The sequence below is a fragment of the Scyliorhinus torazame genome, chromosome 18 (genome assembly GCF_047496885.1).
Source record: "Scyliorhinus torazame isolate Kashiwa2021f chromosome 18, sScyTor2.1, whole genome shotgun sequence".
NCBI lineage: Eukaryota > Metazoa > Chordata > Chondrichthyes > Carcharhiniformes > Scyliorhinidae > Scyliorhinus > Scyliorhinus torazame.
This window is the reverse complement of record NC_092724.1, coordinates 134,587,788-134,601,016: the sequence shown is the minus strand read 5'-3', so window position 1 is coordinate 134,601,016 and position 13,229 is coordinate 134,587,788. Positions and strand designations below refer to the sequence as shown.

The 13,229-nt window shown below is 41.8% G+C and overlaps 1 protein-coding gene across 2 annotated transcripts in view; it reads left to right on the top strand.

The window, feature by feature from the left end:
- Positions 1 to 13,229, top strand: part of abca5 (ATP-binding cassette, sub-family A (ABC1), member 5) — a 186,891-nt gene that overhangs the window by 91,464 nt on the left and 82,198 nt on the right. For both annotated transcript variants that reach the window (XM_072483424.1, XM_072483422.1), the window contains exons 13-16: positions 4,099 to 4,274; positions 9,459 to 9,578; positions 10,307 to 10,445; positions 10,820 to 10,910. In XM_072483424.1, the coding sequence (XP_072339525.1) occupies positions 4,099 to 4,274; positions 9,459 to 9,578; positions 10,307 to 10,445; positions 10,820 to 10,910 (526 nt within the window). The remainder of the gene's footprint in view (positions 1 to 4,098; positions 4,275 to 9,458; positions 9,579 to 10,306; positions 10,446 to 10,819; positions 10,911 to 13,229) is intronic.

Below are 13,229 nucleotides of genomic sequence, written 5' to 3'. Positions count from 1 at the left end.
CCCCCCCCGCCCGCCCCTCTCTCTCCCCCCCCGCCCGCCCCTCTCTCTCCCCTCCCGCCCGCCCCTCTCTCTCCCCCCCCGCCCGCCCCTCTCTCTCCCCCCCCCGCCCGCCCCTCTCTCTCCCCCCCCCGCCCGCCCCTCTCTCTCCCCCCCCGCCCGCCCCTCTCTCTCCCCCCCCGCCCGCCCCTCTCTCTCCCCCCCCCCCGCCCGCCCCTCTCTCTCCCCCCCGCCCGCCCCCCTCTCCCCGCAATACCACTACACCACCATCTTTCCCCCATAACATTCTGCTGTACATACCTGTACTATTGTAAAAGAACTATTGTAAATGTTGGGTATCTTCCTCTTTCATTTCTGACTCACTTCTCTGGCTAAATGAAAAATTTAAATGTGCCTAATTTCTTAGAGTAGGAAACCTTGTAAATCTATTTCCATAAGACTATCAAATTTGCAATTTATATCAGCAAACCAAAAAAATTACAAAATGTAAATCCAACCTTAAAATATAAAGATAAATCTTGATTTCCAAAGAAAGTTTCAAATTGCTTACAAAATTCAATTATATATATATATAAATCTCCAATAGTATCCAAAAGTCTGGAAAAAACATTGGCGGGATTCTCCAATGGCTGACGCCGAAATCAGGAAACACAATTGGGCGGAGAATAGGTTCTGACGCCAAATTTGCGGCAGGCGCCGATTTAACGCCAAATCGCAATTCTCCGTCACCTCGACAGCGGTGTCAATGTGGTCCAGAACGCACATACAATAAACACTGCATGTCATTTGCAGGCCTGACCCGGTATTCTCCGGGTCTCTGCGACTCTCCGCCTCGGATAGGCTGAGTTTCCGACGGCGCAGTTCACTTGTGCTTTTAAAAATTGTGAAACCGGCATCGTAGCCACTAAGGGAGAGAAGGGGGGTACCTAAAGTGTCTAACATCGTCATAGTTTGCTGACATTTGTGCCGCTGGCCGGGGGGCTTCTGCCAGTGCAGGGGGGGTCAGGAGGTGGGCTGTGGGGTCGGGGTGGATGGACTTGGAACACCATTGCCGCAGCTGTGCACGCTGTTGACAGCCCACTGTGAAGTTAGGGCCACAAGTCTTTTTAGGTGTCCCCCCAGGCTACTCCCCTAGGTGTCCCCGGCCCTATCCGACCCATCTTGGGAAGGGCGCGCTCCAGCACAGCCAGTGCCATCTTGTTGGCTGGGATGAATGTGTGTGGGGCTTATAATGTGTATATGCGGCTGCAGTTTGTCAGCCTCCCGAATGTCAATCACTGACCCGGTGAATCCCAAACCGTTTTTGATTAGAATAGCCCTTCCATGGTCGCTGAATCGGTCCAGGTTTGGCGCCAGTTTTCCTCTCGTGGAAGCCCACAAATCCTGCCCCGGCGTCAACAATCCAGCTCCATATCCTTGTAGATGGCTTGTCAAAACTTCTTGAACTAAACTAGCTGGAATATAAGTGGGAATAAGAACAAACCATCTTGACAGGTGAACAGTATTCCACCAACAACTTTTGCAAAAGGCTGTATCAGTAGCAAGCTCCAATTTATCACTGCAAAAATAAAATCTGATGATTTTCATATTTTTTTAATTGGTCATGCTGGAGTAGTTGCACAACTTTCTTTGTTGTGTTTTTATGGTCAGGCCAACTCAGTGATAGGAACATAGGCCATTCAGCCCCTCCGGCCTGTCCCTCCATTCACTGAGATCATAGCTGATCTGTGACCTAACTCCATATACTTGCCTTTAGTCCATATCCCTTAATATCTTTGCTAAACAAAAATCTATCTCAGATTTAAAATTAAAAACAGATCTAGCTTCTTCAACTGCTGTTTGTGAGAGAGTTCCAAACCTCTACCACCTTTTGAGTGAAGAGGTTCTTCCTAACGTCTCTCCTGAAGGTCTGGCCCTAACATTTAGACTATGCCCACTAGTTTTAGAATCTCCAACCAGTGGAAATAGTTTACCTTTGTCTACCCTGTCTTTTCCTGTTAATATCTTGGATACTTTGAATAGATTACCGTAACCTCCTAAATTCTAGCAACAACAGGTCTAATTTGAGTAATCTCTCCTCGTAACTCAGAACGCAGCCCCTGTAATCCAGGTAACATTTTCGTAAACCTATGTTGCACTCCCTCGAAAGCCAAAATTTCCTTCCTAAGATGTGGTGCCCAGAACTGCTCACAGTACTTCAAGGGGGTCTAACAAGGGTTTTGTATAGCTGCAGCATTACTCCTGTATCTTTATATTCCAATCTTTTAGATTTAAAGACTAGCATTCCATTAGCCTCTTTGATTATTATCTGCACTTGTTCCTGCCATTTTAAGAACCTATGCTCCTGAACCCCCAAGTCTCTTTGGACATCCACTGTAGCTAACCTCTTTCAATTTAGAAAGTACCCTGCTCTACCTTTTTTTGGCCCAGAATGGATATCTTCATACTTGCTTACATTAAATTCCATCTGTCATAAATTTGTCCATTCACTTAGTCTGTCAATACTTCCTTGCAATTTTATGCTATCATCTAGGCTGCCTACAATGCCACCTAACTTTGTATCGTCCGCAAATTTGGATATATGACTTTCTATGCCATCATCCAAGTCATTAATGAATAGTGTGAATAATTGAGGCCCCAACACAGATTCCTGTAGTACGACACTAGTTACCTCCTGCCAATTAGAGTGATTACCCATTATCCCCACTCTCTGTCTCCTGCAACCAAAATGTTTCAAGGTGTTTAGTTACCCCATCCCTGATTATAGACTCCAGCAATTGTCTCACCACAGATGTTAGGCTAACAGTGTCTGTAATTCCCTGATTACATACTTTCACCCTTCTTAAAAAGTGGAGTGACGTGTGCAAGTTTCCAATCCAGCAGGACTATTCCTGAATCTAGGGAACTCTGGAAGATTATAGTTAGGGTAGCTACAATGTGCTCCTCTACTTCCTTTAACATGCTCGGATAGAAACTGTCAGGTCCTGGGGATATGTCACTCTTTAGTTCCATTAATTTCCTAGTTAGTGATGCTGTACTTACATTAATTGTATTAAGTCCCGATCCACTGTTAATTAATCCAACTATTAATTTTTTCGGGACTTCCGGCAAGTGAACCTCCTTTTCTACTGTAAATACTGAGGCAAAGTAATTGTTCAACGTGTTTATTTATTTACATGATTATTGTACCCTGCTCAACCTTTGTTGTCGCGTATCAATGATCAGATTGGGCGCAATTTAACGGAAATGAAACATTGTGTCGGGTGAGTTTGGTTGGGTGTTTTCCGGCCCTGGTAGTGGCGAGAATGGCCCCACCATTAAATGGGACTCTGCTTCATTTCTGGGCCTCGGTGAGGAACGCCCCGAGCGTGGGCACCATTTTCAAATAGCGCCCTGATCCTGAAACCCCCACCACAGTCTCTGGAGCCTGCCCCCCCCCCCCCCCAAACGTCCCAGCTTACCAATGAGGGGGTTCTTGAGCCCCTCCCCTCCCATTTCAAAAGGGCAGGGAACCTCTGGCATGGGCAACATGCCACCTGGGCACCTTGGCATTGCCAGCCTGGCACCTTGGCAGTGCCATGGTGAGCAGGTGGCATTGGGGCACAGTACCACCCTGCCCAGAGCCCAACCACCCAGGGGCACACGATCGCCTGGGAAATCCTTCCTCTTACCCCCTCCCCGCAAGTGTCGGTACGTTGGTGGAGACCAGTGCTAAACGGCGCTCGCTCAGGGTCTCCGAGGCACCGGCGTTAGATCCCACATCTTGGGTAATTCCGCCGCGAACATTTTCAAGTGAGCCTGACTGCACACTTGAATGTGCAAATCTGGATCCCGCCCCAGATCATGAAACCTCGCGAGATCTCATTAGATCGCGCAAGGAGAGGTCTCTCGCGTGATTTAACGGCCTCATTTCATCCCGATTCGGGCATGACGAGGACGGTAAATTGCAGCCATTATTTCTGAACAACGTGAATTATTCAATGGCTCTGAGGTGAAACTTATATGAATTGCTATTTATTTGTATATATGGTAAGGAAATTGCTCACATATCAGAATTATGTATAATAAGATTTAATATGAACTTTTCTTCCTGCTGCATAGGATGTGCAACAGTTTATGGATACAGAGTTTCTGAATTAGATGAAATAATTCAGATCAGAAAGATGATAGGAGTGTGTCCACAATTTGATGTCCTATTTTACAGTCTTACAGTGAAGGAACATTTAAAAATACTCGCTATGATAAAAGGAATCACAGCACAGGAAATTGATAAAGAGGTAAGTCTGGTTAAGAGCATGTGAGCCCTTTCTAACACCACACACTAATTCATTTTTCATGCTAGTTCTTTTGTAGTCTGTCTTTTTAAATTGTTTTTTTTATTTGTGAGGCCATGAATGTAAGAAATTAAACAAGTGAATAAAATAATTGTGTGTTTGTACCTGATGGCTACAATTATCAAGAGCAAGCACTTGCTCAAATCTAGCTTTCATGAAATGCAATTATGATATCTAAAATTCTATTTCAGAGTGGTACTGATACCATATATTTTTGTGCAAAAGTCAATCTCATCTAAAAATTGACCCCATGATTTTTGGTCATATACCTCATGTAAAAGTCAATTTTTTTTTCCAGTGATCAAAGACTAAAAATTTCAGAATCAGAATACAGTCTTAACAGTCACATCAAAACCTCAATTAATTATTCATTTAAAAAGTTATACTAACCATATGTCCTCCAGTTCCTACTTGTCAGTTAAGGTGGGAAGAATTCAGATTGTTCTGATGTTTGCAGGGAGAAATGGACAGATCGGGTGGCAGAATAGTTAACACTGCTGCATCACAGCGCCAGGGACCCAGGTTGAATTCCTGCCACATTGTCTATGTGGCGTTTGTTCTCCCCGTGTGTGCATGGGTTTCCTCTGGGTGCTCCAGTTTCCTCCTACAGTCCAAAGATGTGCAGGTTGGATGGGCCTGGGTGGAGAGCTGTTTCGGAGGGTTGGTGCAGACTCGATGGGCCAAATGACCTCCTTCTGCACTGGAGGGATTCTAAGGGAAACAGTGCATAATCGTAAAGATGGCGTAAAGCGTAGCTGTTCAAAGTGGTAGAAGGTGGGAAGTGTTCACAATTTATTATCATGATTTAGACTTTTGAAGCCATCAACAATTTCTATATTTGCAGACAGCACCACATTGAAATGGTTGGTCAACACCAAGTAGCCTAGAACAAATTACAAGAATGTTAATCAACTTGGAATTGGCATATAATTAGCAAATGAATTTCAACATAGCTAAGTGTAAGGAATTACATTTTGGTACTCGAAAAATAAGAACCTAAATGGTTTGGAGGAACAAAGGGATCTGTGAGTGCAAAAACACAAATCATTTAAAGTTGTAAAAGCCTTAAGAAAAGAAAACCAAACATTAGGGTTTATTTCCAGGAGAATAGAGTTGAAAATTAGATTGGTTGTGTAAACTTGTATCAACCTTGGTTAGACCACATTTTTACTACCGTGTACTATACTATAAAAGATTATAGAGGCACTGGTGAGGGTGCATGAAGGATTTACCAAAATGATACCAGAATCTATCAAAGGAGTAACAGCCTCCCCGAACAGGCGCTGGAATGTGGCGATTAGGGGCTTTTCACAGTAACTTCATTTGAAGCCTACTTGTGACAATAAGCGATTTTCATTTTCAGGAGTACAACCTTTATCTCATTTCTCTTGAAAAAATAAGATCGAGGGAATACTTAATCGGGATTTTAAAAATTAATGAAAGGGCTTAATAGAGTAAACATTGATGGCAGAATTTTCCTCATGGACATCTTGACCCCGCCATCTGGCTCAAATGTGGTCAGAAGCCTGCAATGTGTGGGGCACAATCATTTTCCTGTGATTTTATACAAATTGCCTAATTAGTGGTCAGAGAGCATCCATTAGTGATCAGAGAGCATTCATTAAGGATGATGAGTAGGCTCGCAAAGCCTGAGGCCTGCAATTTGGAATCAGCAGCAGGCTGCTTTTCAACGTAAGTAATGAAGTGGGCACTAAGGCCGGGAAGGGGGGGGGGGGGGGGGGGGGGGGCGGGGGTTAACTGAAGGTGCAAATCACCGTGGCACATGCTCTAGTGGAGCCCAAGCTCACTGCCAGTAAAAACAGCAATCATTGGCCGAGTAGGACACACCAGATTCCCAAGTCCATCCTTTCTTGCTTGTTTTATGTGAGGAGGATTGTTCTATTTGTTGGGTGTTAGTGGCGGTTTTGTTGTTTTGCAGGCAAAAGTTGGAACAGGTGCTTTGTTCAGACCTGGAGCGCAAGGTAAACATGGTAAAGTATTCAGAAAATCGCAACCACTGCCTTTAAGAAGCTGCAGGGGACCATGAATACGCTGAGGCATCATATGGTCTTACTTTTAAACAGCCAGTGATCTGGGTTACCAAGCATTTGCACAATTGAGTGGCTAATGCAGCATCGCACACTGAGAATGTGGCTCCAGCGGGTGCATTTTTGTAACTCTAAGCCTTTCTAAACCACTGACAGCCATATTATATACAAAGATGGATCTCTGGTAAAACTCAGAAAACTCACCAGTTACATTGTGTGATTAATGACAGGGACCTGGAATTAGGGGAAATTGATTTGTGTGGTATATCCTGCAATTTTCATATCGGAGTGCAAATCAGGTGCTCTACTAACCAGTGGTTTAATATTAATCCATACTATTTTAAAATGCTTGTGTTCTTCCTCTCCCCTCTTAACCTGCTGGAAACGTTCTTCAATGTTAGGCAGACCGAGAGGGGCAGAACACAGGCGTTTTTAAACATACCACATGTTACGATCCTAGTTGGCATTGCTACTGAACGGGAAGATTCAGAATAGAACATTAGGTCAAAAGTCCGTCCTTTTACTTTTTGAAAATTGTGGAGGAACTGAGTCATAGGACTACTAATTAGTTTTTAACAACAAGGGGAAAAAAATTAAACATGAACAATTTAATTATCACAAAATGCTCCTTTACTCCCCCCCCTCCCATACCTTTACAAATGTATACAGTTTTCAAACATAACACTTCACTCTGAAACCAAATGGCAATGACACTCAACCGATCTTCTGTGTATTTCTTCTCACAGTCTCCCCAGATGATTGTCACTTGGATGTTTCCAAGCTCTACTCTCAAAAAGAAACGGTTTTAAATCTTTCGAACAATGCTTTCCATCAGCTGTTTTCATTAAGAATCCTGCTCCAGTTTTTCCAACTATCCTTTCAAACAAAGCTTCCACTCCACTGTTTTAATAAGGAATCCTGCTCCAGGTTTTCACCTCTCTTTTCAGGCTTCTTTTGTCTTAACTGCTTTTACACAAACTAGGAAATCCATTCACCAATTTCCACCATTATTTCAAATAAAATCTTAAAAACTGTAGTAAGTTCTCACAAACAAACCGTAGAACTATAACAGATATCTTTCTGACCTCCCTCTCTCTCTATCCAACTCCTGCCCAGCTTTATCCATGGCAATACCGTGTTCTAGTCCCTGTTCTTTCTGTTCCTTTACTTTAGGCTTCCTGGAAACCTCTCTTCATTGTTCTAGTTTCCTTAACCAGCTGTCCTTTAGATCTCTAGCACTGGTTTACTTAACTATTGCCCCATGGAATGGTTTTTCTTCTAGAAAGGCTGAGAGAAATGCTTCCTCTCTAGCTTCTATTAGCCAATTGCTATGTATTCAGCTAAAACTAAATTCAAAAAAGCTAAAGGTGCCCCTGATTGCTTAGCATCAGCTCATTATTTATCCAACCTCATGATTACTTTTACACCATAAACTCTCAGCATAATAGAAATAGTTTGAACTGAAATCAAAATCCCCCATACATGCCAACAACAGTGTCTAACATGAATCTGATTACAGTTTTACTCTTCTTACACAGAAACATTAAATTAAATCCACTTTAATCCATACCTCATTTCTAATATTTATCAATACAAATATAGATCAATTAAAACTATCTCTGTTTTCCTGACATTCCAAACCAAAGGCACACTGAAAAGTAAATGTGTAATTGAGGGAAATTAAAGCTCTTCCCATTGTTAAACCAATTGTTTGGCAATAAAATTTGGCAATTAATTGTAGTGAAATGGTATAGAGAAGCTGAATAATTATGAGTAGTAGTTCAGAGATACAGGCGTTCTTTTTCAAGCCATGTCCTAAGTATAGCTAGTTTTCAGGTTTTTTCCCAGAAGTAACACAGTTGTTCAGTTGCGTGCCTTGTTGATGCAACTGGTTTCGAAATTGGTGCTGTATTTGCATTGCCTGTTAGCCACTTGTCTTAGTTACGCGTCCAAGTGCGTTTTCTAAATGTTTTAAATAGAAACAACATTGCATTTATAGAGTACCTTCACAAAAGTTCTTTTCAGCCACTGAAGTACTTTTTTTTAGGAAATATTTTATTGAGGCATTTATAATTTTAACATACTAAAATTCTAAATAACAGAATGGTCCGACACATGCAAAAACCCCACAGTAACATACCCAACTTCCCTCCCCCTAACTCCTAGATACCCATATATTAGATTCCCTGCTCCAACTTCCCTCCACCCTAACTCCTAGATACCCATATATTAGATTCCCTGCCCTTATTGTCCACTTCCATGCCTCCCCTCCCCCCCCCTAATCCCTGCTGACGGTCAGTTTTCCATAAAGAAGTCGATGAAGGCTGCCATCTCCGAGCGAACCCCTGTATTGAACCCCTTAAGGCAAACTTAATCTTTTCTAGCCTTGAGAAACTCTGCCATGTCACTGACTCACACCCCTGACTTTGGAGGCTCAGAGTCCCTCATCCCAGTAAAATCTGTCTCCGGGCCACCAGGGAGGCGAAGGCCAAAACGTCGGCCTCCCCCCCCCCCCGCCCCCCCGGCTACCGCACCTTCCAACACTCCAAACATTGCCACCTCTGGACTCAGAGTCCACTGAAGTACTTTTGAAGTCACTTGTTATGTCGAGAATTCTGACACCCAATTGGGACGTGGCAAGATTCACAAAGGGTCGGGGAAAAGTGACCCGGAAACTCAATAAGCACAAGGCCCGTGATTTACCTCAGGGTGACTGTCACCTCTGATGAGGAAAACAAATCTGCAGACAATCATATAACGTCACAAATCAAATGAGGAATTTGGAAGAAACTTGTTGAGCAAGTGGTGAAGATGTGGAATTTGCCAGCACAGGGAGTAGGATAGATGCATTTATGGGGAAGCTTATCAAGGAGTAGAGATGGGGTTGTGTATTATAAATGTTGCCCTTGTGTGAAACAAAGAACATTTCTATAGTAATTGGCTTCACGTGACCAACATCATGTTGATCTGTGTAAAGGTGATTTTTCATTCGTATTTTTGAATGCATTTCTTAAAAAATGAGTTTGAAAACTGAAACAGTTTTCGTTGAAACTTAATCTTTCCCCTTTGCTTTCTTCAGGTGCTCAATGTCATAAAAGAACTGGATATGGAAGCAATTATGGATGTCCGTGCAGAAAAGCTCAGTGGTGGACAAAAAAGAAAGCTTTCAATGGGAATGGCAATTTTGGGAGATCCAAAGGTGAATAGACAATTCTAATTACTTTTGACAGTTTTATATATTGAAGCTCCCTTTTCACAATTTGAAAGAGATGTATCAACTCACACAAACCTAAAATTAAACCGATTAGACACTGCAGGAAAGTGTTGGTAGTGAAAATGGTTTTCCAATTGTTTTATGTGCCTACCTATAAAGGAACAAAATGCTAACTTTTTTATCTACCAAGGTAAATACCTCTGAAAGACATTATGGCATTGCAAATTGCAGAAAATGCAGCCAATTTCCCCCATCCCCAATTACCTAAGCAGCACTTTATTTTCCTTGACTGTACATAACTTTCGGTAATTGCCAAGACTTACATTTATACTGTGATGTTTTAGCTTGACATTGTGTATGCAGAAATAGAACGGTATCCAGATTGCCACTGAAACATTGGTGCTCTTCTTTTATTTTAAATACTTCACTGGTCGAGTTCCCTTATTTTATAAAGGGAAAATAATTTTTATTTTTTTATAAAGCCTCGCGTAACAAAATAAGACTTTTTTTCATTTACTTAACAGACGAGTTCAGAATTATTAGTATACTTTAACAAAATCTTTAGGATTCAGGCATTATTTACATTAAGAATTTAAACACAAGATCGCAGGGTTTGTAAACATGTAGCTTTTACTCTGCTGGAAAGCCATTCCTGATTTTTTTTTTAATGTAGCTAATCTGTAATCTCGCCTGCTCTCTCTCTCTCTGAAAAGGTCTTACTCCTTGATGAACCTACTGCTGGGATGGACCCTTGTTCTCGGCAGCAGGTGTGGGCTTTGCTGAAAAAGAGGAAAGCAGGAAGGGTGATACTGTTGACCACACACTTCATAGATGAAGCTGATATGCTGGCAGGTTAGTGCTGATGATGGAACTAGCTCTAGTAAAAATGATAATGATAATTTGCAAAGAAGCCCAAGTTCCCGCAAAATTGAATTTTATCTCTCAATCTCTTTCTGCTGCTAGTGAAACATATTTTAAAAGAAAGAATACCCCAAACTGTTGAAAAATGATTTTGTAGTGCAATTAAATTATAAACTGTAGTCTTTTGCTTTCTTTAATGTCTTATTTATTCCTTTTAAATACTAATTCACTCCAAAATCTGGTATGACTCACTTTAATGTGTAAAAATTCAGATTTAACAACAGCAAACCATGACTTTTTTGGCATTACAATTGGTGTAACCCATGGAATTCATATATTGTGTTTGTTTATTTGTCTTTGTGTAGACCGCAAAGCAGTCATCTCACAAGGACAGCTCAAATGTGTTGGCTCCTCACTGTTCCTGAAAGCAAAATTTGGTGTGGGCTACAATCTCAGGTAAAGTATATTTGCAATTTGGGTGAAATCTTGTGTAGGCTCAATATGAAATATCCACTGCTGTATAAAGTTGGTCATTAGAATTTGACCCTGGTGTTTATGTATAATAACCAAACTCCGCTGGACTTTGAGTGAATTTTCACTCATGGTTTTTGTGCTTGATTTATTCCATGCAGTTATGGCAGCACCAATCAGTTACTAGACCATCAAATTCAGTTATGTTCTGAAACATGAACTCATCAGTGCTGCAATGTCCTTTTGTGATATAATTATACTCCCAGGGCTTTGAACAAAATAATATCGTTGAGCCATAATGCTGCCTATTTTGGAAATCATCAGAAGTCTGACACAATTGTGTGAGAGTTGTCAGATTTTACAGCATTGAACTTTGCAGGACTGTCACCAAAGGTTAAGTTTGTCAGCCCAATGGCCACATTTTTAACTGTTGATCCTATTTCTAAATTGCACAATTGGACCGAAGGAAAGGAAGTTGGGCGTGTGTTATAATAATTATACAAATCAGGGGTTGAGACTTCAAACGTTTTTTAGAAATATTCCAAGTTTACTAATTCTAGGATAACACTGTATGCCAGTGGAATGAGCTATTATATACCCTTTTAAAAAGTTAACTAAACTAGGGCATATTTTTAAAGAAATTAAACTGGTTAATGGAAAATATGGATACAACGCGAAAGGAAAAAATATAAACTTTCAGAAAAAGATTCATCTATGAGAGTACTTTAAGCCTGCAGAATAATTTGTTGACATCAGAACTCTTAAATGGAGCTTCATTACATTGTTGATCACTTCAGTGACATCAACTATAGGATCTATAGGAACTAGAGTGACTTAAATGTAAGAAGTGTGAGCTGTAATTTCAGACTGGCTTGAGTTGCTTCTGAATTGGTTAACCCCAGGAAATCATTATATCGGCTAGGAATCAATATTTCCAGCTTATATTCCAGTTTTCCAGTATCCGTAGAAGCTCCCAGACTTGGAAGCCATGTCCCTATGAGATAAACGTGACCATCTATGTAACACTAGTTAGGGAGCATAGATGACCGACATCTTCTTCCATAGGACATTGACTTCATCAAATGTGGCATATTTTCTGTAGAGCGAAGAACCAGGACCGTCTATCCCCAAATGCCTGTATAGATGTTCAGCAGCACTACCTATATAATGCTGAAGGTGGCAAGGTGACACAGTGGTTAGTACTGCTGCTTCACAGTGCCAGGGACCCGGGTTCAATTCCGACGTTGGGTGACTGTGCGGAGCTTACACATTCTCCCCATGTCTGCGTGGGTTTCCTCCAGGTTCTCCAGTTTCCTCCCACAGTCCAAAGATGTGCAGGTTAGGTGGATTGGCCATGCTAAATTGCCCTTTAGTGTCCAATGGTTAGATGGGCCTACAGGGATAGGGCGAGGGAGTGGGCCCAGGCTAGGGTGCTCCTTCAGGGGATCTGTGTAGATTCGATGGGCCGAATGGCGTCCTTCTGTAGGGATTCTATGATCTAATTCAGTAGAGGTTTCCAGTTCACTTGAGGAACCTAGCATTTTTATTAACAAGTCTGAGATTCACTTGCTAAGAGTGCAAATTGTCTGCAATGCTCAAAAAAGGAACCTGCTTGCGAACACCATTGGGGAAGCTGCATTGTCAGTCTGCCATCTACAAATTATTCAGCAGGGAGGGACAAGGAGGCAGACATATCAGATTGGAAATGGGTTTATATCCACCTGAAACCATGGCTAATGACTCCATTTTGTGTCACCAACAGTGCATACAGGTGGCAACCTGGCTGGTGCAGACAGGCCCTTATGCTATTGAAAGTATTCTTCAGGTGTCTGGACAGGTCAAGGTTAAGTTACAACCGTACATCTCTATAAATAGTAACCAAGATTGAATAGTATGCTGCCCACTGCACTATTTCGTCCTGTGGAAGAGCCTCAGCCTGGATTTGGCAGATTAAATGCTCCATGGATCAAGATGATCTCAAACTGCATATTTCCAGCCAAGAGGTCATACTTCCTCAAAAGGAATCCATGCTCACAGCCACCAGGCAACCAGAGGGCAACTGGTAGCACTGGTGTTCTGCTAGTGATAGCCCCAACCTTTGTACCACACTTCAAATCTGCTGAATTAAAGTAGCAGGAGGAAGTCTGCAGCAATTGGGTTGTGTACTTAATCCCTGTGGAGCTACAAATTTAATGACTGACAGGTAAGTTAACAAGAATAAAACTTTTATTCAGTAAAAAAAGTAAAGTTGAACTTAGTCAACAAACAACACAGAATCATAAAAAGTTTCTGCACAGAAGGAGG